The sequence below is a fragment of the Saccostrea cucullata genome, unplaced genomic scaffold (genome assembly GCF_032062105.1).
Source record: "Saccostrea cucullata isolate Sc308-1 unplaced genomic scaffold, CSIRO_AGI_Scuc_v1 ctg312, whole genome shotgun sequence".
Taxonomy (NCBI): Eukaryota; Metazoa; Mollusca; class Bivalvia; order Ostreida; family Ostreidae; genus Saccostrea; species Saccostrea cuccullata.
The window spans coordinates 586,205-613,447 of record NW_026929887.1 but is presented as its reverse complement, the minus strand read 5'-3'; the positions used below and the strand labels follow the sequence as shown (position 1 = coordinate 613,447).

At 33.7% G+C, this 27,243-nt stretch overlaps 1 protein-coding gene across 3 annotated transcripts; it reads left to right on the top strand.

Annotated features, from left to right (window-relative positions):
• Positions 1 to 5,986: 5,986 nt before the first annotated feature.
• On the top strand, positions 5,987 to 27,135 carry LOC134282421 (uncharacterized). Of its 3 annotated transcripts, XM_062764828.1 has the most exons (6): positions 5,988 to 6,178; positions 6,262 to 6,434; positions 11,534 to 12,493; positions 21,424 to 21,600; positions 23,319 to 23,756; positions 25,290 to 27,135. In XM_062764828.1, the coding sequence occupies exons 2-6, from the start codon at positions 6,353 to 6,355 to the stop codon at positions 26,741 to 26,743; spliced, it is 3,111 nt and encodes a 1,036-aa protein (XP_062620812.1). In that variant the 5' UTR covers positions 5,988 to 6,178; positions 6,262 to 6,352; the 3' UTR covers positions 26,744 to 27,135. The 3 variants fall into 3 exon arrangements, with proteins under 3 accessions (XP_062620813.1, XP_062620812.1, XP_062620811.1); XM_062764829.1 differs by having other exon boundaries at positions 5,987 to 6,434; positions 21,436 to 21,600; XM_062764827.1 differs by having other exon boundaries at positions 5,988 to 6,434.
• The last annotated feature ends 108 nt before the right edge of the window (positions 27,136 to 27,243 follow it).

The window sequence follows — 27,243 nt, the reverse complement described above, 5'->3', positions numbered from 1 at the left end:
GTCTAGATTTCGATTAAGCTGTCCCTCGCCAATACGTACCCATTATGCAATGCACTTATTGCATAGCATCGCAAATTTTTCCAGATAAAAAATATTACATATTTTAGTGACTGATCAAAATAGCACCTTAATCATTGTAACTAATAATAATCTATCAAAGCATGCAAATTCTGCATATCTTACATGTGCTTGAAATAAAGATTGTGTTTTTAAGAGTCCACGTGTTAGCATAAGTACAAAATATTTGTCTTTTGTTTCATTTATTGTGATTGATTTTGGCAATATACATGCATGATAACGTATCATTAGAAGACTTCTGTCCAATATCACCTGATTTATGGCCTCAGTGTTCCATTTCTAATGAATTTTTTTCCACACAATTTACCACCTTATCTGAAGAGCAACGATTTTCTTCACTGTAGTTTTTAGCTAAGTTTGCTAATCACGGAAGTCAATGGACCATACAGAAGATTTCTTTTAGAACGATCTTTGTTTAGCCTTAAAAAAAACATCATCAACAGGAGAAATACGTGAAAAGTTTTATAATGTTATATTCATTCTTAAATATTTTTTTTCACAAATATCGTGAATCTGAAGACGTTTTGCTTGAGTATTTTGTTGGCCATGAATTTATAATGCTGTATTTCTATGTATTTTATTGCCATATGTAAACAAATAAAAAAGTCAAATAGCACTCAATTTACAAGATCTTCAAAGTGAGGTAGGTAAATAATGAACAATATAATTCTTAATTTAGATTTGAGGTAATTGTTTTTCTATAAGACCATTATAGTTATATCTATTAGATAAACTGTTGTGTGTTTGAACATTTATTTCATAAATTAGGAAGATAATACTAACATTGTTTTCCCAAATCAGGAAGACTGCATTTATTAGATAAATGTAACATATTATTTTGCTCATTTCACACTTTAATACATATCTTCCATTCAAAAAGAAAAAAAATGAGAATTGTTTTTGCACACGATATGGACATGAGGTATCCTATAAATAGTGATGCCTTATATAGTTTCATCCCATTTGTAGTAGGTCATTGCTTTTACACAAACTTTGTCCACAGAATACTCCGTATACCAAATCAATACAGAGAGATCACAGCGGGTGTGACCGATCAACAGGGAATGTTTACTCCTCTAGGCACCTGATCCCTTTTTGATGTGTTCATGGGTTTGTGTCCATGTTTCGTTTTGTTTACTGGATTCATGAGATTAACCATTGTTCTTTATCTTAACCTTTTACATTTTATGATTATCGTTTAATTTTATAAGATATACACGTGTACTTACAATGTATTAATAAAAAAAATAAAGGAGTTTAGTAATATTAAGACATTTTGTTTTAAATCAACCTATTGGTGCGTCGTTTCTACATTCAATACTTAGAGCCTTTTTGGGGTTTTATATTATTAACATTTAACACTGGGTGAATAAAATACCTAGTATGTCCATTCATTCATCCCTTGTTCCGAAAGTTTTCAATGCAATCAGTGGCTCATATAGCTTAAATTCAATGTGTGTGTGAAAGATTAGTAAACAGTATTTGGGTTGTAGATAGTATTTCATTTTTATTGTTCGAAAATATGCAGCTTAAATGCAGAACACTCTCTTTAACAAAGCTATTTTATTTGAATTGGCATATGAATCACCGATATTCCACAATTTGTATCATTAAATCATTCAAAACTCGTTGCTTTTGAGTTAATTATATCAAATCCAATTATGAAGTAGTATATTGTCTGTTAGATGAAAGAGTACTGAAAGACTAATATCTAATTACATTGGGGGTAATTTTAGATCGATCCTTTGGTCTGTGTGTCGATGTGCTGTTGGAACCTCCATACATACCCTGTGGCAGAAACGGTGTCTGTGTCATATGAACTGTTTATGTTACATCGCAATTCCATTCTAACCGATTTCACAAAAACAGTAACCAAATTAACAAGCAGATTACGTTCCTCTGGTGGTACTTATGTGCCGTTTTTTGGACATAATATTGCATTAGACCACATTTTTGGTTCTTATCAATAGATGACCCGACTGTTCCTATGCTGGAATGTTTGGTGGAGAAAACAATGTTAAAGAAGAAACCTTTTGATCCCGTTGAAGTATCATATTAATAAAGTATACGTTTGATTGATTTGTAGGGATTTCTATTGATTCTCTCATACGGAAATCCCACTGATCAAAACTCAATCAACGCGATCATAAAGGTAAGAAGAGAAGCAGACGATCGACGGGTTGGCGCGCTTTGATATTCACGGTAAGTTATTGTTTTAGATTGAAATCTTTTGATGGAGAGACGGATAAGTTCTATTTTGTTATTCACGTCGATTATTTTTCACTATAGTGAATACTGGTAGAAACTTTCAATCTCGTTATTGCTAACGAAGACGGATGCAGCATTTGGACAACCGTAACGAAACAACTGTTTTATCATGGTTCCATCACATCGACAACCTCGTAGTGATTTTTTTTCATTAAATTAATTGGTCATCTGACAGTTAAATTCAACACACCCGGACATTGATGAAGGTGAGTCACTTTAACTGGACATTTATTACTTTCATTGATAAATAGAGAAAATTAACAATTTTTTTCAGTTTCCAGTTCAAATGGACTTCCCAATTCCTGATATATAATTCCATATGTAACTTATTGTATTTATAGGAGGACTAACTAAACGTAGAAACTGTTATTCCTAATATAACATGTAAATAAAGATTAATTTTAAAAGTTACAAGCATAAAAATTGGAATGTTATATATCCTTTTTGAAATTTGTAGAATTTTGCACCAATGAATACAGGCTTAAACGCTTTGGAAAAAGTAGTTCCTAAGTGAGCATTCTTGAAGTTATATTATTACTCTCTATAGAATTGATTTCTTTGCACGTATATCTAAATAGGATGCGTCGACATCAATTGGCAGAATCTTCATTGATTTATCGTGAGTTTGTCACAATAACTCGAGAATTGCAACAACTCTGTAATTTGCATTTGATGGCTTTTATATAACATGGCGAAGTTCAATCTTTGGAGAGAGAGAGAGAGAGAGAGAGAGAGAGAGAGAGAGAGAGAGAGAGAGAGAGAGAGAGAGAGAGAGTCACAGTGTCTTATTTGTTTGAAGTTGAAATATTTAATTCTAAAGCATGCTCGGTAAATAAATGAAGACCAGTGATGGAAGTAACGGATATAAGTATCAATAGTCTAAGGCGCGTTCGGCTACGTAATCCAAGTCTCGTTACTGTCGCCGAATAAATATCTCTAAATGTGGAAACTAAGATGTAATCAAGTGCCATCGAAAACAGATGTTTATCTGTTTTATGGAAAACTCGATTTGTACTCGCTGTCTCCGTCTTATGTAACAATTAATGTGATTAATGCATTAACACATACAAAGATGCACCGTTATTAATACCCATGTGAAAGTAGACCAACCAAGATTTACCTAATACAAAATCATTTGTTATCATATGGCTGTTAGACAATTTCCATTCTAAAGTAACACGATATGTCTTCGAGGTACATGTACGTTTATTGTTACTAATTGAAATTGCCGTCTTTGATATCTGAAGGATCTTCCCAAGGTATATTTTTCAAATTTTTGATCGAATCAAATTCAGGCATACCAATTATATCTGCGTTTAAGGTCAAGATCTAGTAAATAATTTGAGACTATTTTTTTGGTGCTAGATCCATTATGACGTCATAATCAATTTCAACTTTCTTTTTCCCAACTTTACAAAGCTTTAGCAGAATTATGTGTTCAAGAAAATAGGGTATTTTCATGTCATTCAATTTGAAATCATATTTTTAAAAGTAAACCGGATACCTATATTAAATTTGATATTGATTTAAAGAAGAGGCCATGAACATACTAGGAATATATAGGAAAAATCTTTACCGTTTTCTGAGAGACTGTAGGCAATATGGCATCCTCAAGTGTTGTTCAAATCTCTGACCCAAGTACATTATTCTTTGCCGAATACTGGGCTAAAAAATGAAACAAACTCCCATATTCATGACTGCTTTTCTTCATTTTTCATTGAATATATGACAGTTTAAAATACAGTTTTTCATCTTGTTTACCTACAAATTATGCCCCAGGGGCAAACACCTTATTTGACCAAACTAAAGTTGTAAAGCATCAATAAAGGTATTTATTTCTCAAGTTTGATAAATCTGTAGGCACCTTTCATTTACTAGATCTTGACCTTAATGTCTCAATTTTATATAAGCCAACGTCAAATAAGCGGATAAAACATGATATATTGCTCCTTGTTCGTAGCTCCATTAACGGCTTATTTCTCTAGTCACTATATTTGCAAGTCCAAGAAAAGTCGAAATATCGAGTGAGTTACAATTTCCAAATTTGATCGTTTAATTGTAACATATTCTTTTAAAATTTCCAAGGGTAAAATAGAGGGGAAAATATACCCGAATATTTACACAATCCTGAGAATCCTCTAACTTTAATGTAAGTATTGAATTTCAATAATGAATTCATTAAAATATTGTTACATTCTTGAATCATTTAGTAACGGATAATTCTATTTAGTAATGTGCTGTTATCAATAACTGTCGTATCTATGAATCCCAAAACACAATTTTTATCTTGACTTTGTTGACTAGGTAATGACTGGGGGATAACAAACTCTCAACTCCTTCAGTTCAGTGATATCAACTAGGATTTGGGGGGATCTACCCCCGCAACAAGTGGGACTTAGTTGATTATATTGGCAAACATAAAAGACTATCACTCCGAATGAGACGTTTCCCTTGTTCAATCAAAACAGTCTGATAACAACCGAGAAACACAAACATCCTTAGGATACTCATACCTACCCGACACCTCGTATGGTTATGACAATGAAAAATGTCAAACTGCCCGGGTGTCGTCATTTATCATTACTTGTCGTCTGCTCATTGCAAGGATTTATATCTGTGAAATTAATATTTCATTCGCTCGTGTCGTCTGCTTTTGGGGTAGATGGCGGCAGTTAATTCAATCAGAAGACAATGGGTAAATATTTCATATCTACGGGTGGAGGTTACAATGCTTCATCTGTCGGTAAATTGGTTTCTTATTAACGGGTGTTTATCAGGAATTTGTTATTTTTAGCTATTTTTCTTTTGTCTCGTTTCGCACCAAATTTTATCGAAGGGTTTTGTTTTTGGCATACTCATAGCGCGTCTATCGCCACAAGCTCGTAGGATTAATAAGAAAAAAAAACTTCGACATTCTTTTAAAGTTTGACGTTTTTATGTCTGTGACAGCCTTTCAATATATTGAGAATATTAATCGCAAACAGTCTTTTATTCGAGTTAAAATGGCAAATAGACACAAGATTCCGTTCTATTGTCTGACTTGACACTCATTTAAAGGTTCCAACACGTCTTCAGCTTTTACAACCCAGTCAATTGAATAAAAGACGTTGTAATGACATTTTTCATTTATTTTTTAATTTTTCATAAAAAAAGATTATCAATATTTTTTCAAGTGTAACAAAGAAGGAATTTCTATTGCAATATCATTTTAATTTAAAGTTTTTTTTAGTGTGGAAAAAAAAAACTCTGATGGACATGATCAGTAAAAAAAAAGATAGAAATGGAAAAAGGGTAGAAAACATGTGTAGTGTGCAGTGATAAATAGAGCAGTATTGCTATAGTTTAGGTGTACCCCAGCGAGTCGATAAATCGATAGTTTTTTCACGTTTAACTTATTTTGCAAGGTAGGCCATACGTGCGCTTCTTGAACTTGGGTGAAAATCATATGTCGTCATTCAAAGGAGGTCAAGATAATTCGAACGGGATCCATAAATTTTTGTCAAATTTAAATTCGAGTGCATTTATACACGAGGAAGGGTGTATCAAGATTTTTGACGTAATTTTAAGTATCCTGTATGAATTTATCATAAGCCGATCCTAACGTCTTGTTGCATTTACAAACGATACAAAATTGGAATTCGGTCCTTGGAGCTTACAGTTGGATGTCTTGAAACATTTCTGAAAAGAAAGTGAAATTGGTTTATATTTCACTTTCTAATACACAAAGATGGGTCATCTTCGGGAATACATCTGTCGTTAATAGAATTGTATAACTCCGCAGTAGAGGCAAAGTGAGGAACGGTTCAGCGAGCGCGATAAAGCCAAACAGAAAGTACGCGCAATTTTTCTTCACCTGTCCTTTATAGCATGTCATACACTTGAGAGCGTGCTTTGTTAAATTTTGTTGTCTTGTAGTTCAAAATGGAATCTATCTATACTAAAGAGGATTTCTGGATTAGAAGTGATCTAACGGTAAAGAAATGATGGAAGCAGGGAGCAGTGAGAAATGAAAACGCCAACACCTTTATGTACAACTTTCATTGTTGTCTGGATATTTATTTCCTCGCCTGAGTTGTTAGAATTTACAGGTAGGTTAACTTTATTAATATTTCATTTTTGTATCACAAGAAAATTATAAATGAACGATGCAACCTTAATTTTTCTAATTAATTTTGTCTACATTAAGAGAGAAGGCAAACATAAATTTATGAATTTTGTTGTTTTCTTTACATACATTAAACAAAACTAGTATTTACATGAAAAAAAAAATCATTAACATTCATAAAAAATTGGCCAAATTTTATTTTGATAAAAGATATTTCATTGTAAAATAAATTCAAAGAAGGAAACATTTCATTCTGTTTTCTCATTAAAGGTCACTATGGTTGTAGGGTCATTAAAAATCCATTTTGGCGAAGATTTATTATGCACAGTATATGGTTTGCATATACATTTCATTTATCAAAAGGTTGTTATAATCACACTAGAACGGTTTTTAAGTACGGTTCATCAGAAGTTTGGAAGACATGATATTTTCTTGTGCATAATTAAGCTTGAGGATGTGAGAAAATGTCTTCAAACAGGGAAATGGAATTTAAAATTTTTAAAACTTTTGATAGCATTAATTATCTAGCGTAAATTATTTGACAAAGCTTTTACTGTTATAAGATATGAGAGTCAACGTTTTGAAAAAGAAAGAAAAAACACTGAGCCTTTGTTGCAGTTTAGCCTACCATGTACACTATAATTAGCCGAACCGTGTAGACGTAGATATTTGTCATAATGGAGACACTTTTGGACGCAAGATCTGCACAAGCTGGTATATCTAACAGAAGGTGACAGCGAGAAAAATGATATTACAACAAATATAATGACGTAGGAATTTTATACATGTGTAACATTGCTCAAATTACGAGTAGACACTGCATCTAATGAAAATTAAATAATTTATATAAAAGAAGTAAAAGGATTTAATTACGAGTGTTATAAGGATGTTTCCTCGGTGTTTTGATACTAGGTTGACATTTCAAGTCTACTGTAAATACCAAATGCCTGAGAATTATTTACACAAAATTAATGAAAGTGCACGTAATGTTGACAAGGGGTGAACACATTTTAATAGCATCCTGGAACCGGGTTTACCCATCGATTTTAAATAATGCACTGGAAATAGTCTTTTCATTATCCACTGAGAGCATTGAAATGCAATGCCGCGTGGTCTTGCTACGGGAAATTACCTATACCCTCAGATAGGTCGTGTAACGCTACTGTATCGAATTTTCATAAATCACCGATGGAATATCGTGTGTTTTAAGCCTGTTCACTGTAGTGCAAGCTTTTAATCATAAACCCTAGCTTATCCAGGCCGGGGTAAGGTCTTCGTCATTTTCATAGGTGGTGGAAAGATAACGTGCAGAATTATGAAAGAAATTAGGTCCAAATCCGCAAACTAGCGGGAAAGTTCATGCTTGTTTGCCGACAAATACTGCAAACCTGCAGCGATAAAGCTCATTTATTTTACAGATCAGAATTAACAAAAAAGTCGGTCCAAAGACCACTAAGTCCCGCATACATAGACTCCATATTTGGTATACAGAATGTGCATAATATTACTTGATAGTCACATGATCATCACACTGAAGGAAGCGTTTCGGTCTTTATAGCGTTAATTAGACGTGATTCAGGGAAGACACCCATTCATCAGCATATGGAGATCGTTAATTTTCCTTTTATACCCCACCATCAGGATTATTGTCATCTTAGCTCTGGTCAAGAGAATTAAAAGCAATATCAAACTAATAAGATTTTAGTCTTGTTTCCTCTCAAGGGAGGTCGTGAACCGGCGAGAAAGATCACATACTGTAGTTTTCGTTTTGAGCGAAGAGAATTACACAGTCACTCCATCATATACTATAGCTAGTAACTCTTTTCTTACTTAAAAAACACATTTTAAAAAAGTTGAATTATATGAACTTTATTAGAAAGACTATAGAATTATATACCCATTGAGGAATAGATTTCATATTTCAAGTCCATACGGGAGTATATCCTTGTAACCCAATTCCAACTTTATTTAATTTGATTTAATTAAGTCAATTTAAGTGTACCTCACATACCTGTCAACCCCGACTGCCATTTTTATTTGTGTGAATGTGCTTCTATCTGGTACCTGTTAAATGCTTTGGTGGGGATGTAATTATAGCCTCCACAATATGGCATGTCAAGCTAATACAGCTAATCTCCAGCCATCGACAGATATTTTTACCATATATAAGGACAATGTGTATTCTCCTATGGTAAACCTAAATGCCATTGTATGAGAAAAGATAATAAAGAAGTATATGACGCCTTTTCTTAATGCCCAACTCAACGTTTCAGATTAACTTCGAATGAATTATCTTTCAAAAGCAAATAGGTGTTAGATTATGAGATAACCATCACAGAAGACCTATTTAAGTGGTATTAGATTATTCTGTTTGATATCGTAAAGAAACAGGGTTGTTAGACCAGGGATATAATCATGGACATCATTGAAAGGAACATCGTTAAAATTTAGGGTTTTTCAAGGAGATTGGGTTGAAACTGATTTTCCTTTTTGGCAAAGTTTTTGTATCGATATCAGCATAGTCTTTCTGGTGCAAGATGTCTGTTATCTTTTTTCTTGGTTTGATTGACCGATGGGTATTATGTCTGACACTTTCGATAGTGCCAGGATCAGGACGAATTCCCCTTGTAATTTGTCTCTTGCAAATTAAAGACACGATTCCAGATCGTGCATCCTGTGGCTGCTTTGATAAATTTCCCGTGAAATGGAATGTTAGAAAGAGCTATTAAAGAAACGCAAACGTTTGATGCGCTAATGAAATAGTCGAACACTTTTAGTTTCAATATACAGATATATATTATTCCTGTGTGGTCTCAGATCTAGTTCTGAATATATACTTCTTACATTTATATTAAAGATCTTATCACGTATTTTGTTAAATTTTCAGGCGTAACTTTATATTTTCAACGTTTTTATTTGCATTTTACCAATCCCTAGTTAGCTCTACTGGTCAGAGACCAGAAGAGCTTATGCGATGGTAATGCGTCCGTCGTCCGTCCGTCTGTCTGTCTGTCTGTCCGTCTGTCTGTCTGTAAACAATTTTTCAAAATGCTACTCCTCCTACAGTTTTGGTCTGATTTCAATATAACTTGGCACACAAGTAGACTACATTAAGATACATAATTCTGTATATCGGTTTTTGATTTCGATGAACGGTGTTGCCGTGGTTACTAAAAATAGAAATTTCTGTGAAATTCTTTCAAAATGCTACTCCTCATACAGTTTTGGTCTGATTTCAATATAACTTGGCACACAAGTAGACTACACTAAGATACATAAATCTGTGTATCGGTTTTTGATTTCGATGAACGGTGTTGCCGTGGTTACTAAAAATAGAAATTTCTGTTAAATTCTTTCAAAATGCTACTCCTCCTACAGTTTTGGTCTGATTTCAATATAACTTGGCACACAAGTAGACTACACTAAGATACATAATTCTGTATATCGGTTTTTGATTTCGATGAACGGTGTTGCCGCAGTTACTAAAAATAGAAATTTCTGTGAAATTCTTTTAAAATGCTACTCCTCCTACAGTTTTGGTCTGATTTCAATATAACTTGGCACACAAGTAGGCTACACTAAGATACATAATTCTGTGTATCGGTTTTTGATTTCGATGAACGGTGTTGCCGTGGTTACTAAAAATAGAAATTTCTGTTAAATACTCTCAAAATGCTACTCCAAATAACAGTTTTAGTCTGGTTATAATATAATGTGGCATGCAAGTAGACTACACTAAGAACATAAAGAGACTTAATCAAGGATCATTATTCTATTTATTGCTGTTGAAAAGTTTCAATTTCCAACTGCTTAAGTACTTTTCTCTTCCTTTGCTATAAGTACAAACCAGTAGAGCTTCAGTCTCAACAGAGACTTCTGGTTTTTAAGATACCATGGTTTGTCGTTATCTACATTTTACAATTTTTTCAATTAAGTTTAAAGTATTTATATAGCTATATAATGCTTGATATAGTTAATATTTCTACATTACGTTGCACACAGAGATATCATCAGTATAAAGCTAGCCCTCCGTGGGTACGTATTTTAAAATTCAGATTGTTTGAAATTATTGTATTAGGAAATTTGCAGACTAAAGAGAGAAAAAAGTACGTGTTTGTTCACCTTAATGTATGAAGGAGACAGTCGGAAACTAGACTCTCCTAGGAGCGCATTATGGTATTGTGTTTCATGTGTCTGCATGGAATATTTAGTGGAAAATTATGGGTTTTGGTTTACACGATATCATTTCCTTGTCCTGTTCTTTAACAACATTTTGCTAGTGGGGTGATTATTCGGTAATTATATTTAGTTTTAAAAAGATTTATATTCAACTACAAGATTTATGTTAAATATTCAGTACACATTCAAATTCTCTGGCAATTGCAGCAATTTTAAGACTTTCATTTTAATTTTTGTACTACATGTACATATATTTACATTGTATTAGCCTTGGCTAAAGAGCATTTTGGAGAGATATGTTTCGTTTTTCGACCATACAAAGAAAGCCTTTCAAACGCTGATTCTTAACAGACTCAAGGTGTCAAAGAACAGTAAAGATTCTATTCCTGCCATCTGCTTTAGAATCATAACAGACTCTACGTAGTTTAAGTTGCTCAGATTCATTATTAAAGTTATCGACCTGCCATCACGATCAGACCAGATTTTCAATAAGTCCTCATTAACTTGGCTTCTTGTTTCCGGAGAACAAATTGTCAAACAGGCCACAAGGAACGTATTTATAGACATTGTTGTTTGAATATTGCTATCAAGTGATCAGTTTTATGTAAGCTCCATGATTGGTATGTTTAAAAGGATATACAAATTCCCTAGGCCTAGGAGCTTTTCAATAAAACAATACAAATGAACATTAATGGATCTGCTATATAACATATTACAAAACGTCGAATAAAATCGTAAAATGTTAATTAAATGCTATTTTAAAATCTTAAAATGGAAGTTGAAGCACAATTTTCATTTAATTTCTCTACCTGGTTCAGACAGGAGCCAAGAAAAATGCATTTGTCACAGATATATAGTTTAAAATTTTTAAATGATTAAAAATGTTGAAACATTATTTTTCAGAAGGCAGCTATGCTCTCCATGTGCCTGTGGTTTATGTGGCATTCTCCGGTGACCTAATCCTTAATTACACCATTCCATCAAACGTCTCACTTCCAAACGCCTTCATAAGAATTTTAGCAGCTATGGACAATCAGAACCGAAAGGAAGTCACGACACTTGGACTTCCGCTCGGACAATCGTCTGGTAGTGTTAGTGTTCGCTGTGGAATTCTTGAATTCTCAGCTCCTCATATTGTACAACTTCATTCCTACGCCGGTGGACCTATTTTAACAACTTCAACATTCCATGTAGAATGGCCTTCTTTTACATTAAAGTTACCATCAACACACTTTGCGCAAACTCAATCAGTTACTCTCATTTTTCTGTCCACTGCAAAATGCAATCCTCTGTTGAAACGTTATTCTTTTCATATTGAACTAGTCATTGACCAAAATGAAAACATAATAAATAGCAGTGCTCAACAAACTGTGTTTCATGTGACCCAAATTTCTGATATTGTATCGCCTCGTCAAAGTATACGTTATCCGTGTAATATTTTTGATACCGTTGGAAATTATAGAGCAATACTCAGAAATAGTTTTAATACCAGCAATATTGTTTCACAAAGTGAAATTATGACTGTCTCATGGAGCAATGCCTACAGTGTAGACATTTATTCATCTTCCATATTTCCTTGCATAGGGCATACAACATTAGTCTATACATATCCTGAGTGCATTGGGACAAAGGATAAAATCCGTTTGTACATGATGAGCAAAAAGAGTGGTTCTATCGCAGCACCTTACCAACGAACGTATATATCCGAGAAGAAAGTCGACCCCGACAGGAATAACATATTCTTCGACTGTTCCTTGTTTCAGAGTCGCTCTTCAGCGTACTGCTTTGTGTATGTCAGTATGTCATCCACGGGGAAAGTTACAGAGCAGAAATCTCTCTGTATATCAACACACCCTGACTCAGGTAGGAATTAAAGGCAATACTCTGAAACATAAGTATAGACATAATCTGAAATTTCCAAAAGTAACTGTTTTCCACTTTTGACTTAGTGAACAATTTTATCTTTCATCAAAATTTTGAACGGCTTTGAGAAGCAAAATCAAAGCAGTATAATTGAACAAGAGAAAAGGGTTTTGGGATTTTTTATTATTATTCAAGATTCGAATTATTTTTAATAAGTATTATATTTTCAATGATTTAAGGTTATCGCAAATAATGCTTTTGTTAAAGTGCACTAAAACTTGTCATGTGTCTAGAATCAAGTGATTTGTGGAATTTAATCTTATAAACTTTATGATATGAAGGTGGACAGTAAATATAAGGAAAGGAAAAAGTCGATAATGCTACTTTTGATGACTGAAATTGACATATCAAAGAGAGACTTGTGACTTTCATCTTAGTTTTCAAAAATCTCCAAAGCAGGGCTATGGAACGAAAAAATAGAGGTACCCAATTTAAATTATGATACTGGTATATGGAGCAGTATTTAAAGAAAAAAATCTGATTGCATGGGCTATCTCATCATAAGTAGGCCAAAATAGGAAAAATCTTGACATCTGCATGGTCGATGATCTTCACAAATGTCTACACATTCTGTCGGAATTTCCATGGGTACTAATAACGCCCCTATATAAGCAGACCTATTTTGTGTTCATGTGTAGAATTTAAAATAAGAAAATTACCTTCTTCATACAATGAGGAATACATTTTTTGATATTAGATACTAGTATTTTACTTGAAAAAGAATTAAATGGTGATCTAACAACCGACCTCTATGATAAATGTGATGACTTTAACTTTTCAATCGTCAACTTCCCTTACTTATGCAGCAATATACCTTCATCACCTGAATGTGTAGTTTATATTTCTCGGTTGATTTGATACGCAAGAGCATGCTCTACGTATGCACAATTTCTAAAACGAGGTAAATTATTGACAAAAGTTGATGAAACAAGAATTTCTGTTGTCTCGTTTAAAGTCATCATTTCGTAAGTTCTATGGTCGATACAATAACCTTGTCAGTAAATATAATTTATCATTGAGTCAAATGCTGACTGGTGTTTTCCATACCAATTGTTTATCCATTATTTACAAACTGAAACAACGACGAATTTTTCCATTATTTCCCGATCACAACAATATAATTGAGATCGGTTCCACCATTCAAACAAAGCAAGGAGCACATGGCTTTTGTGGCCGTTCGGCAGGGTATGCTCACTCTCTCCTCCATGGCACCTGATCCCACCTCTCATGTTTGGGAGGTCCATGTATGCTTTGCTCCTATTTTATATTGTTTAATGAACGTTTGAGGTTGAATACTGTTCGTTATCTCCATATTTTCATGTATGCGATATGCTCTACGTACGTACAATTTACTTACGATATAAGCTATTGACGAATAAGTTGATGAAACAAGAAAATAATTGGTGTCGCTTTAAGTCAACATAACATTTTATGGCCGATACAATGACTTTGTCAGCAAATACACTGTGCAAGCTACCATTACAAAAAATTAAATCGAATGTTGAATCTTTCATACAAAGTATTAGGCTATTATTTTCACACTGAAAAAATGTCTAAGGGTTTCTCGTTGCTCGACAACGACAAGGAGCAAACGATTGGTGAGATCGGACAACAGGGGGTGCTTACTCCTCTATGGCACTTGATCCCACCTCTGATGTTTAGAGGTCATCGTTTGCGCTGTTCCCAGTTTGTATAGTTTACATGAAGTTGAAAGATTGATAACTGTTCATTAACTTCTTATTTCTTTCTAAGAAGTAAGAAAAGGGAAGTGAGAAAACTTTTATATAAAATATTCACAGAAGATTTTACCCTCTTGATCGTCATTTTTAAAGTAATTCAAAAAACAATGTACTCACTTTAGATTGAATTTAAAAACGTTTGACTTTATCAAGTTTTCAACGAAGCCCTTTCATTTTAATACTGAAGGAAAGTTTTGGAATATAAATCTTTCACGCCTGCAGGTTATTAATGGCACATGTATACCAATGGACTAAGAACTTTGCATATTGTTGTTTTGGTCACATTTGTAAAAAAAAAAGCCTGAGAAAGTAGTCAAGGTACAGTGTATGGTAAAATGGTCAGTATTTTCTTTCCGTTGGTGTAATAAAACATAAAACCGGTCTTGTAGAGTAGGCTCCCCCCCAAAATCTTTCCCCCAGGAAAACTGGCTCTAGAGTAGACTTTCCCACCGAAAAACTGGCTCTAGAGTAGGATTTCCCCAACGGAAATCTCACACTAGAGTCAATTTTCAGGGGGGAAGTCCTATTCTGTATAGTAGTTATAGAGTGCGATTTCCCCCAGAGCCAATTTTCCCCCAATGAAATGTAATTTAAGGACAGATGATACAAACAAACCTTGAGAATTACAATTTAATTAAGTCCTATTTAGATAAGTAAGTTAAATTTTTCATTAAAACTTTCACAAAAATGGGATTTAAGGAGATTTAATGTGAAAAAAATTGTTGTATAGATTAATAAGGATGGTTACAGAAAGGTGAAAATTTGACATCATAGTAAGTTTACAATTGTTTTATATTTTAGAAGTTTATTATTGTGAACATTAACAACCAAAATAGGTCCAAAAATATATACCAATCTAGACATCCATTTTTGTTTGTTTCATTATATAATGAGAATGTTTACATTTCAATTGAAAGCTAAATATTTTGGTTGAGATTCCATGATTTGCCTTACAACATAAGGTTAAAAAAACACTTACTTACTCTTAAAAATCAGTTTGTCGTTTATCTTTTTGTTCACAAAAATATTGCGGCTGTGGTTTATATTGACTCTGCACCAAGGGGAGGAATCCTACTCTGAGAAAGAAAGAGGGGGGTTTGGCTCTGGGTTGAGATTTCTCCTCCGGGGGAGGGGGGATCCTACTCTACGGTACGATTTCCGGGGGGAAAGCTGGCTATGGGAGAAATCATACTCTACAACACCGGTACAGATCATTTTTTTGAGCATACATAGTGAATGCAATTGTTTTAGAACATGTTTCCATCACCTGAATAATCAGTAATGGCCTCAGTTTTTGTATATTCCATTATCGGTATTGCTTTAAGGGGACTCATCTCCATTTATTGAAGTCGGATTAAACGGAATTTGCATTGATCAGTTTTGCTCTTTTACTCCAGGACTCTCTCAAGTTTTCTTCAGAGTTTGGTTTCATTTGAATGTACATAATTAAGGTTTCACCAAAGGTCAACATGCCCAAAAATTTATTTTTACAATACCTCCAAAACTATGTGGTTTATAAAGTTAAAAGTTTTACAGTTTATAAATATTTCATTGATTAACAGATAGAAAGTATTACTTCATAACAAATTCTTAAAAAAGAATATTTATCGAGAAAAATTCTTTAAAAAAAATGCATATACTTTTACAAAATACATCTAAATACATCCGAACTTATAGTGAAATTCATCACTGCAGAAACAAAATATGTTTATCAATGAAGGGCAAGTAGGACTTTGATAACCTTTGCAAAGTTGTTGTCCCTGTTTATTTTGTCCAAATGTTAACACTTGAAACCGAAAGTACAATGCAAATGGCGGATTTTACAGGGGTTCTGTCTTTATACATATATCATGCTTTCAATAACAGCCTTTCAGAGACCATTCACGTTCAACTTGCCCTTCATTGATAAACATATATTATTTCTACTATGATGGTTTTCACTAAAAGTGCAGCATTAAACATGTTAAACAGGTGCACTTTTTAAAAATATGCAAAAAATTTTATATATTTTTTCTCAAAAAATATATTTTTTAAAATATTTGTTTTCAAATGTTACTTTCTGTCTGTTAATCAATGATATATTTATACACTGTAAACGTTTTAACTTTATACCCCACACAGTTTTGGAGCTATTGTAAAAATAAATTTTTGACATGCTGGTCTTTGATGAAACCTTAAATGTTAGAATGTATTATAGCCTTTGTTCAGGTACATGTAAGTCCAGAACTGGTATCATGATAAAGTGTCTGTCTGTTCGTGAACCTTTTCAAAGCGTTATCTACTCATGACAATCTTAATTGTCCATTTCAAATTTTCATCAGTGATCCCCGTCCCTTCCTGAATTTTCTTAAGTTTTGAAATTTTTTTGTGCTTTTTTGTATAGACATATGTTTGGTGTAACTCTGTTTACTAGACGTTTCATCATCTTCAGTTTATTGGCGTTTTTCTGAGCACAACTTGATGCACTGCTTCGTCAAATCGCTTCACATCATTTTTGCAGGTGTTTCCACGAGAAACTCTTCGGTGAAAAATTGTTATGCTTTTGTTCGCACTTTAAATATCATATTGAAATATTAATTAATTTATTAAAATGTAACCATAGAAGGAATATTTAGAGAGAATTATCGAATAATATTGTAATTAAGTAGTGTTAATAATTGAGGAAAATAGGATTCTGTAAGTTCATTTTTTCAGAATGTTTGCCCTGTTACATTTTTACGAGAAATCAATTTTATCAAAATATTAAAATATGATTTTGTAATTAAAGTTAAAATTACTTTCTTCGCTTAAAATCAATTTTCTTTGCATGGTCGATTTTAATACTATTTGGTACACTACTGGAAATCGCTGTGTTATATTTCATCTCAATGATCGATTGTGATTGAAGCTGGAAAATTGTATTCTTTCTATAGATGTTAACAGTAGTGAAGGAGAAACTTCAAGAGTACTGTGCAACAATATATACATTTAAGAAGTGGTGTAAATCAGATGTGGATACTTGAAAATTCCAAGGAACTTTTGGACAATTTGAAATCACAAGATTTCACCAAAATCAACAGCTTAATTAAAAACTTACGACTTTTCAACTTTAAACACAACTATTCCTCACGGTAAATTAAAGTCCAGGCTTTTTGATATCATTGACAACTAATTTTTCAATAAAAAAAATGGAACTCGTAAATTTACTTACCTTGTCATTCGTCAATTGCAAATTTTTTTTTGTTAAAAAACATTCTGATTAAACACACAAGTACGCTGAAGTTGACATCAAAAAGATGCTTGAGTTTCTGATTGACAATATCTATGTGTTTTTTGGGGACCAAGTCTTACAACAATCAATTGGAATTCGATGGGTACCAATTGCGCCCCGTTATTAGCAGACCTATTTTTGTATTCATATGAAGCAGAATTTATGCAAAATCTTATGCATGAAAAGAAAACACTTGCCGTGGCCTTCAACTCGACATTTAATGGTAATTTTCCATTCTTATGTCGATACGATATATCCTGGTGAGCGTGAGATAAAAGATACCACAGAATCCGACACATCTGTTTCATATTTGGATATTTCACTTGAAAAAGACGTTAATGGTAATCTACCAACCAAGCCCTGTGATAAACGTGATGACTTTAACTTTTCTATCGTCAGCTTCCCTTACTTATGCAACAAAATATCTGCATCACCTGTATACGGAGTTAATATATCTCAGTTGATTCGAAACGCAAGAGCATGCTCTACGTATGAACAATTTCTAAAAGAGGTAAATTATTGACAAAAAAGTTGATGAAACAAGAATTTCAGCAGTCTCGTTTTAGGTCATCATTTCGTAAGTTCTTTGGTCGATACATTGACCTTGTCAGCAAATACAATTTATCATTGAGTCAAACGCTGACTGACGTTTTTCATACTAATTGTTAGTCCATTTTTTATACACTGAATTGACGGAATATTCCGTTATTTTCCGATCATGACAAGGAGGACATGGCGGGTGTGAACGGTCAGCAGGGAATGCTTACTCCTCCTTGGCACCTAATCCCACCTCTGATGTTTTGGAGGTCCTTGTTTGCTCTGCTTCTGTTTTCTAATGTTACAGATTTTAAAATACGGCGTTGCTGTGGCTATTTAAGAATGAAATTAGAAAAGAAAAATCAAAATTCTACATCATATCATGCTTTCGTTTCGATTTGATTAAGAAAAACTTCAGAATATTAACATAAGTACAATAATTATGCTATATGATCTTATCAGAATACGAGATTAGAAACAAGAGGCCCAGGGGCCACATCGCTCACCTGAACAATTGGCTGGGAAAAAACATATCAAATCAGAACTGAAAGTTTACTGGGGGGGGGCTTAATTTTTAACCCCCAGGGGGTCATGATTTGAACAAACTAGAATCTACACTACCTGACGATGATTCCCTATAGATATCACTATAAGCATGGCTTTGAAGTACCTGAAAAAAAGATTTTAAAAGGGTTCCCTATATATTCCTATGTAAAACTTTTATCGGCCATTTGGCCCCACCCTTCCCCTGGGGTTCATGATTTGAACAAACTTAAATCTACACTAACTGAGGATGATTCCACATGAGTTTCATCTTTCCTGGCCCAGTGGTTCTCGAGAAGAAGATTTTTAAAGATTTTTCCAACATATTCCTATGTAAAACTTTGATCGGCCATTTGGTCCCACCCTACCCCCGGGGGTCATGATTTTAACAAATTTGAATCTACACTACCTGAGGGTGATTCCACAAGAGTTTCATTTTTCCTGGCCCAGTGGTTCTCGAGAAGAAGATTTTTAAAGATTTTTCCTATATATTCCTATGTAAAACTTTGATCGGCCGTTTTGGCCCCACCCTACCCCCGGGGGTCATGATATGAACAAACTTGAATCTACACTACCTGAGAATGATTCCACATGAGTTTCATCTTTCCTGGCCCAGTGGTTCTTGAGAAGAAGATTTTTAAAGATTTTTCCTATATATTCCTATGTAAAACTTTGATCGGCCATTTTCTACACAATCTGAGTGATTCCACGTGAGTTTCATCTTTCCTGGCCCACCCTATATATTCCTATGTAAAACTTTGGGGTCATGATTTGAACAAACTTGAATCTACACTACCTGAGAATGATTCCACATGAGTTTCATCTCTCCTGGCCCAGTGGTTCTTGAGAAGATTTTTTAACAACACCATTAATTTTTCTCTAATTCATAATTATCTCCCCTTGGAAAAGGGCGTGGCCCTTCATTTGAACAAACTTGAATCCCCCTTACCTAAAGATACTTTGTGGCAAGTTTGGTTGAAATTGGCTTAGTGGTTCTTGAGAAGATGAAAATGTGAAAAGTTTCCGACAACGCCAACGACAACAACGACAGACGACGGACAAATTTTGATCAGAAAAGCTGACTTGAGCCTTCGGCTCAGGTGAGCTAAAAAGTCTCTGGCACTAAAAAAAAACTTTATATCCTTGTTTTGTCCAGAAACATCTCGAAATTAATATTCTCAGGTGGGAGTTAAACAACAGAAATCATCAAATGTTAGACGTAAGTTTTTGACAAATTTTATAAGACGTACAAAAATTCGATGAAATATTTTATTGTCCCTCTGTTGTTGTTAAGCAGTCTACGTTTTATTAAGAGACGATAAATTGATTCGGGCACTACAGTATGAATGTGGGAAATTTGTAGACGCCAAAGACTTTCTCTAGAGTACTTTGGATTATAGCAACAGCGTACACTGAAGGATCCACTACACACTAAAGACAAATTCTTTGGACATTGGGAATATTATCTAGAATGAAGATGTGAATATTCACTTTTAATCTATTTCATTTTCTGGCATTTATCACTAGAAAAAATGTTTAAAGAGTACAAACTAGCACAGCAATATGCACTTGTTAGTTTAACAAAGGTCACATAAAATATTGTAAGGGTATGCTGAAAAAGGTCTTTCTATTCTAATTAATACCCTTTTCCGTATTGATCAGTGCTGTACAGGTATATTGAAGCGCAGGATCAGAGAGAACATTGTTGTCTGCATTGTTCAAATTCAGTAGCATTTTCCACCTGAAATCAATGGTTCGCTAAGAGCAGTTTTAAGAGGCAGGCACACAATGTAATGAAGATTGACTCTGAAAGTCAAATATCGACAGACAACTTTTGGTATCGGTTTACGGTAACCGTGAACGGAAGTGTTTGTGTTGCGTCTAAATGTTGACTCTATTGCAATTACTGCAATAGAAATGACAAGCAATCAAAATGTTGATACATTTATTGAATTGATTGCGGATGCTATTATGTAAAATAAGCCGATCTTAGATTAAATTTTGGAAGGGTTGATTTAGTGTGCCTAGCTGTGATTAAGATATTAGAAACACGAAGGGAGTACTCTTTGAATTCAATCTTTAGATGGATGATTCAAATTCAACATAACAATTTAGACAGTCCAAGAGGAAATCAGTAGCAAATATATAGTAAAACTTAAGAAAAACAATGAATTAATTTTGCATAAGATATGTTGCTGACTGATGAAATGTGTAAAAATTTGTTCAAAGCAATTTTACGCCTATAAAACGATTTAAATTTGGTCAAACTAACATCATAATAGCATAATTGAGAGATTTTGAGACACACTAGCAATTTTATAAGAAAAGTTGCTTGCCTGAAAGTGTCATAATCCATTCATTACTCTACAATCAATAAAATAGTCTGTTTATCTCGTTAAGTTTACATATAATAACATACAGATTGTTCTCTTCTTTTTCATCCAATTCACTCGACGTTGACATTGAGTAAGTGACTTTGCACCCTTTTAGATGTTGTCAAGGGGATAATTTTGATTTTATTACCTGAATGTTGGTGTTGTCAATTTAAAATGCACACTTATTTTGTCAAAAGATAAATTAAGTTTAAGAAACATAAAATTTTTATATCTTACACTGTACTGGATGAATGTTTTATGTTATTTTATCATCGTGATAGTTGTCTTGTTCTGTCCTTTTAATAAAATCAATTGTAACTTCAAAACACCATTGTAATGAAAGCTGCAAAAACCTTAAGTTTGTTATTTTTGAGTGCCCAGTATATATTTCCAGTGTACATATGATTTTTGTTTTTTGTTTCTCAGCTGTGCCAATAGACGGGGGGTGGAGCCGATGGTCACAGTGGGGATCTTGCAGTGTGACCTGTGGGACGGGGAAGGTCAGCCGGTCCAGGCTCTGTAACAATCCCTCCCCACTGCACGGAGGGCTCTTCTGTGAAGGGGAACCAATTGAATGGAAGCCTTGCTTTAATACATGTCCAGGTAAATGGTTATGGGGAAATGTATTGGCTCAGGGAATACTCAGTAAATAAGTAGCCGAATTGTGAGAGTGAATTAGATAGAAATCATTAATTAATATACCTTCCTATATGTTTTTTTTTAAAAAGAGATTTGAATAATTTCAAATTAATGTTATATATATAAAGTTATTCCCAAACATTTTTTCTAAAGCGTAAAGTTTTTTTTTTTTTGAAAAACGGGGCCTGCCGCCTCGGAAAACCGGTATTTGATTTACGGGGGTAAACTTTAGAGTAGTGTTTTGAGGACAATTGTTTTATACATTGCTTTACTTTTTAATGCAAGTAAATCTGTTATGCTTTTCCGCTATTTTTGTGAGTTATTGTAAATTTTTAACTCTACTGGTCAGGGACCAGAAGAGCTTATGCGATAGCAAGGTGTCAATCTGTCTGTCCGTCTGTCTGTAGACAATTTTTCAAAATGTTACTCCTCCTACAGTTTTGATCTGATTTCAATATAACTTGGCACATAAGTAGACTATACTAAGGTTCATAATTTAGTGCATCGGTTTTTGATTTCGATGAATGGTGTTACCATGGTTACTTGACATAGAAATTTCTGTGAAATTCCTTTAAAACGCTTCTAATCCTACAGTGTTGGTCTGATTTCAATATAACTTGGCACACAGGTAGACAACACTAAGATTCATTATTTAATGCATCAGTTTTTGATTTCGATGAACGGTTTTGCCATGGATATTAAAAATTGAAATTTCTTTGAAATTTCGTTTAAACCCAACTCCTCCTACAGTGTTGGTCTGATTTCAATACAACTTGGCACACAAGTAGAGTACATAAGATACATTGTATCAGTGCATCGGTTTTTGATTTCGATGAAAGTTGTTGCCATGGTTACTAAAAATAGATGTCTGTGAAATTCCTTTAAAATACTCCTCCTCCTACAGTTTTGGTCTGATTTCAATATAACTTGGCACAAGTAGACTACACTAAGGTTCATAATTTAGTGCATCGGTTTTTGATTTCGATGAATGGTGTTACCATGGTTACTAAAAATAGAAATTTCTGTGAAATTCCTTTAAAACGCTTCTTATCCTACAGTTTGGTCTGATTTCAATATAACTTGGCACACAAGTAGACAACACTAAGATACATTATTGCATCGGTTTTTGATTTCGGTTTTGCCATGGTTATTAAAAAGATAAATTTATTTGAAATTTCGTTTAAAGCCTACTCCTCCTACAGTTTTGGTCTGATTTCAATACAAGTTGGCAAACAAGTAGACTACATAAGATACATTGTATCAGTGCATCGGTTTTTGTTTTGATTTCAATGAAAGTTGTTGCCATGGTTACTAAAAATAGAAATTTCTGTGAAATTTCTTTAAAATACTACTCCTCCTACAGTTTTGGTTTGATTTCAATATAACTTGGCACAAGTAGACAATACTAAGATACATAATTCAGTGCATCTGTGAAATTCCTTTAAAATGCTACTCCTCCTACAGTTTTGATGTGATTTCAATATAATTTGGCACACTAGTATACTACATTAAGATACATATTTCTATTTATTGCTGCCTGGTGCAAAGTTTCAAATTCAAGGGCTACTTTCCTTTTTATACGTAAAAAGCAGTAGAGCTTCGAATTCAGTCTCATCAGAGACTTTTGGTTTTATATCCATTTCAATTATATATTGTTTTAAATTTTTATCATTATATTACAGAGCTAATACCAAAGACGCCTCTTCATACTCTTTTACTCAACAAATCATGCATTTGCGGTTGTGAGATCAATTCAAATCAAGGGGAGATAATCGCGACAGGGCGTTGTACGGGTCTTTCTTTATGGCTTATATCTGCAAGAAGCAATCACCAGATCACCTTATCTTTTACTTACTTCAATTTGTTCAAGGGGAAACAGTGGGTTAAAATACGTAACGGAGGAACATCTACTGCTGACCTCATAGCAAAAAGTGAGGGTGAAATGGATCTTAAGAAGGTCATTTCCACTACTGGGACAATGCTGATAGAGTTTATGACGCAGACGGAGCCGTCTGCCAACCCCTCTTACATCAATTCCTCGTCTGATTCCCCCTCTATCCTGTCATATCCTTCAGAATTAATTCATGTGTATGGATTTATAGCATCTTTCTACATACAAGGTAAATATACGGATGTTTGAATAGATGCTCAGGTTATGTAATACTGGCTATCAGACTTTGGTCAGGAATTCAAAACAAGCACTCAGTACAGTACAAATTTACATGGGTATCGTCAGTGAAGTGTTCTTGAAAAGACACAATATTTATCCAAAAATGGTGAAAAAAATGACATACTTAAGGACGTTCGATCCTGAGCTTTTGAGTGGATTTTGGTCATGTCCTGTATTTATAAAATTCTGCATCATTTTAAAGTTCTAACATTAAATCTGAATTCTACAAAGCAAATTGAACTATATTCAATGAAAAAAACGCGATTAAATTCTATTCAAGTGGAGTTAAACTAGGGACTATATTTTGTGGCGGAAGGTTTTTTAGACGAAAATGATCAGTTTTTCCATTTTGAACAGTAACAGTTCTGTTTATTTTGGATTCCTATTTTTCCATGCTGGTTGCACACAAAGCTGTTTTTGCAATGAAATGTGTTATGCTGGTTCTGAAATATCTATTAAATTATTTCTTATGAATTCTATCAACAAAGTGTGACAAATATAGTATATATATTCTGAAAATCCGGGGAAAAAAATTAGCTAATTTTAACGTAAAATTGACACTTATTTAGTAATATCTGAAAATTTACATCATATACCTCCACTTTTGATGTTCTTTTTTAAATATTCAAGATATGTTTGAACTATTTGCTTAAAATCAGAAAAAGTTTAAGACTTAATTTTCTTGCACTGTTTATTTTGGATTCCTATTTTTCCATGCTGGTTGCACACAAAGCTGTTTTTGCAATGAAATGTGTTATGCTGGTTCTGAAATATCTATTAAATTATTTCTTATGAATTCTATCAACAAAGTGTGACAAATATAGTATATATATATTCTGAAAATCCGGGGAAAAAAATTAGCTAATTTTAACGTAAAATTGACACTTATTTAGTAATATCTGAAAATTTACATCATATACCCCCACTTTTGATGTTCTTTTCTAAATATTCAAGATATGTTTGAACTATTTGCTTAAAATCAGAAAAAGTTTAAGACTTAATTTTCGTGCATATTAAATTTTTAATGCCAGAAAAATCACATTTTATTAGTGCAGAAAGGTCAAATAATTGATTATGCGAAGCAATTTGAAACTTTTTCTCAGTCACAATTTTAAAGTGCCTTTTTTTAAACAGACTTAGAGCTCATTTTGTTTCGTGCTTTAATTTGATAAAAATATTGCAGGTAACATGTCGAAGATGTAATTTTTAATTAAGACACAAATTTCAGTGCAAAAAGGTCATATTAAATGTACTGTAGCGCCAAAAGAAGCATATTGACCCCCATTTTTTGATTTGTATTTTAATTAAGCTATGTATGTAGAAACTAAAAATATACTTGGCAAAAAAAGTTTAAGATTCTAAATATCAGGATCGAACGTCGTTAAGGGTGTTTTTTTTTTTTATTGTTATTCAATTTTAGTAATTGTTTTATTGCTTTAATTTTTAATCAAATCCTAAATACTTCATATATTTTATTTTTCAGTAAAAAATGAATCAAGATACATTGCAGCTGTGACAGTTACAGAACCTCCACCAAAGGAAGGAATCTGGCAAAGCACGGTGACGATCGTGGGAATATCCCTGTGTGCCGTCATTGTCGTAGTGGTTGTGATCATTGCAGTTTACCATAAAGTGTTCCGTAAAAAGACACATAAGTACGCTATGACGAAACAAGAGGAAACTCCTGAACATGTTCCTAAAAGTACGAGCATGCACAGTACTCCCAGTCGTCATAGTGCCATTAGTCAAGGTATAGAGATAGATATTGACATGGAAAAACCTTTGACCGGGAAGAATGCTCGTAAGAAATACAGGAAGGACAGTGACGCTCACATATCACGTGGTTCTTCTATTTCTAGTAACAGAAGTGGTCGTAGTAAAATCAAAATCAAAGCAGACATAGAACCAGGAGGGAGCCCTAAACCTCCCTCTAGACATTACACACCATTACCTAGTCCATTAGTTCACAATGATCTCATACAGGAAGAAGATAATAAGACTTCTTTATTCAATGCAAGTCCATTGTTAAATAGAAAAACTCGTTCGCCAAAGATTCATCCTTCGCCAAGATTTAAGAGATTATCTAATGGAGGATCTCCAGTTAAGAGTAAGCATGAACTTTTAATTCGTAAAAGAAAAGATCGGAATACCAAAGAAAAAGAGGATAAAAAGAAAGGTCCGTCTGGTTCTAGTGAAAAGAAAGTGAAAGAGAATGTAAAATCCTTAGCTACACCTGATTCCGCGGGATCTCTCACTCCAACACCAACAGTTCTTAATCCCATACCTCCAGTGGATGCGGATGTAGAAGACAAAAAGGATGTTTCGGAAGAAGTCACTGAAACAAACGGTCCAAAAGAAGCCATTGAGCTAAAGGAAATGACGAAAGAGGACATTGAGGCAAGAAAGCCTGGGTCTGGAACCTCGGACGATTCCTGTACACCTGAAAGATGTGAAGTGTTCATACAGCAGACGACATGCTTTGTACAATCGCCAAGTATAGAATTAATCAAACTGCGTAGACCCACATCTTTGACTGAAAGTTATAAAAAATCCGCATCATTACCGTCCATAGATAGGGTTATGAACAGTTCAGAAGATATAGTCAATGTAGACAGACATAAAGCCTTGCCAAAGCCGGATGGACAAAGTCCTAAAAGTCCACGACAGGAAAATTCCAAAACGTCATCACCGAAAAGTGTTCAGGGCTCAAGTGTTAATAGTTCTAGGAGCAAGCTTACTCTATCCCCAGCTCGCAGTGGAACTTCTCCTTCTGAAAATTTAGAAATGGAATATGATGATTACATAGAATATGATGATACATTTTCTTACTTTGACCCATTAGAAACGGAAAAATTACAATGGTCAGGTTCTGAAAAAATTGGCAAACCTAAACCTTTATCCAAAGAAGATCCCCGGAAAGGGAGTGGTGATTCGTAAATTCCAATGAATTCTTTTAGAAATTATGTTCTGGAATATTCTGACTTAAAATGGAGCGTATATTACTGGATATTTTATTTGAATGCCAGTGTGCTTTACGACGAAATTGGTTGCCGCTTGTGTTTAAATATAAATATATTTATTTAGATTTTTGATTTTATGATTTTTATTCTATAAAAATGGATGACCAAAAGTGTTGTTATTCTTGTTCAGAAGCTGTTTTTTAATCTTTTTTCTAGAGATGCTAAAAGGAAGTCATGGAGGAATACTTTTTAAAAGGGGAAAATCTTAATTATGGTCATCAAAATTAATTTAATAGATAATTTCTGTCATTGAATTCATTTTACCGACTTTGAACAAATTCATTTTAATATAAAATGCACTTACATGCGTATGCACTTTGGAGAGTTTCTTTTTTTTAATAACGAATCTTGCAACGTTTTCTGCCAGTGGAGATTAAAATTATGCATTTGGAAAATATGAGTTTAGTAAAAGGTATA

Bases quoted from the DNA above. Each gene is read 5' to 3' on its own strand.
- LOC134282421 (XM_062764828.1), top strand. From the start codon at position 6,353: ATGAAAACGCCAACACCTTTATGTACAACTTTCATTGTTGTCTGGATA. The intron at 6,435-11,533 runs GTAGGTTAACTT...ATTATTTTTCAG, and splicing joins TGAGTTGTTAGAATTTACAG to AAGGCAGCTATGCTCTCCAT. The intron at 21,601-23,318 runs GTAAATGGTTAT...ATTATATTACAG, and splicing joins TTGCTTTAATACATGTCCAG to AGCTAATACCAAAGACGCCT.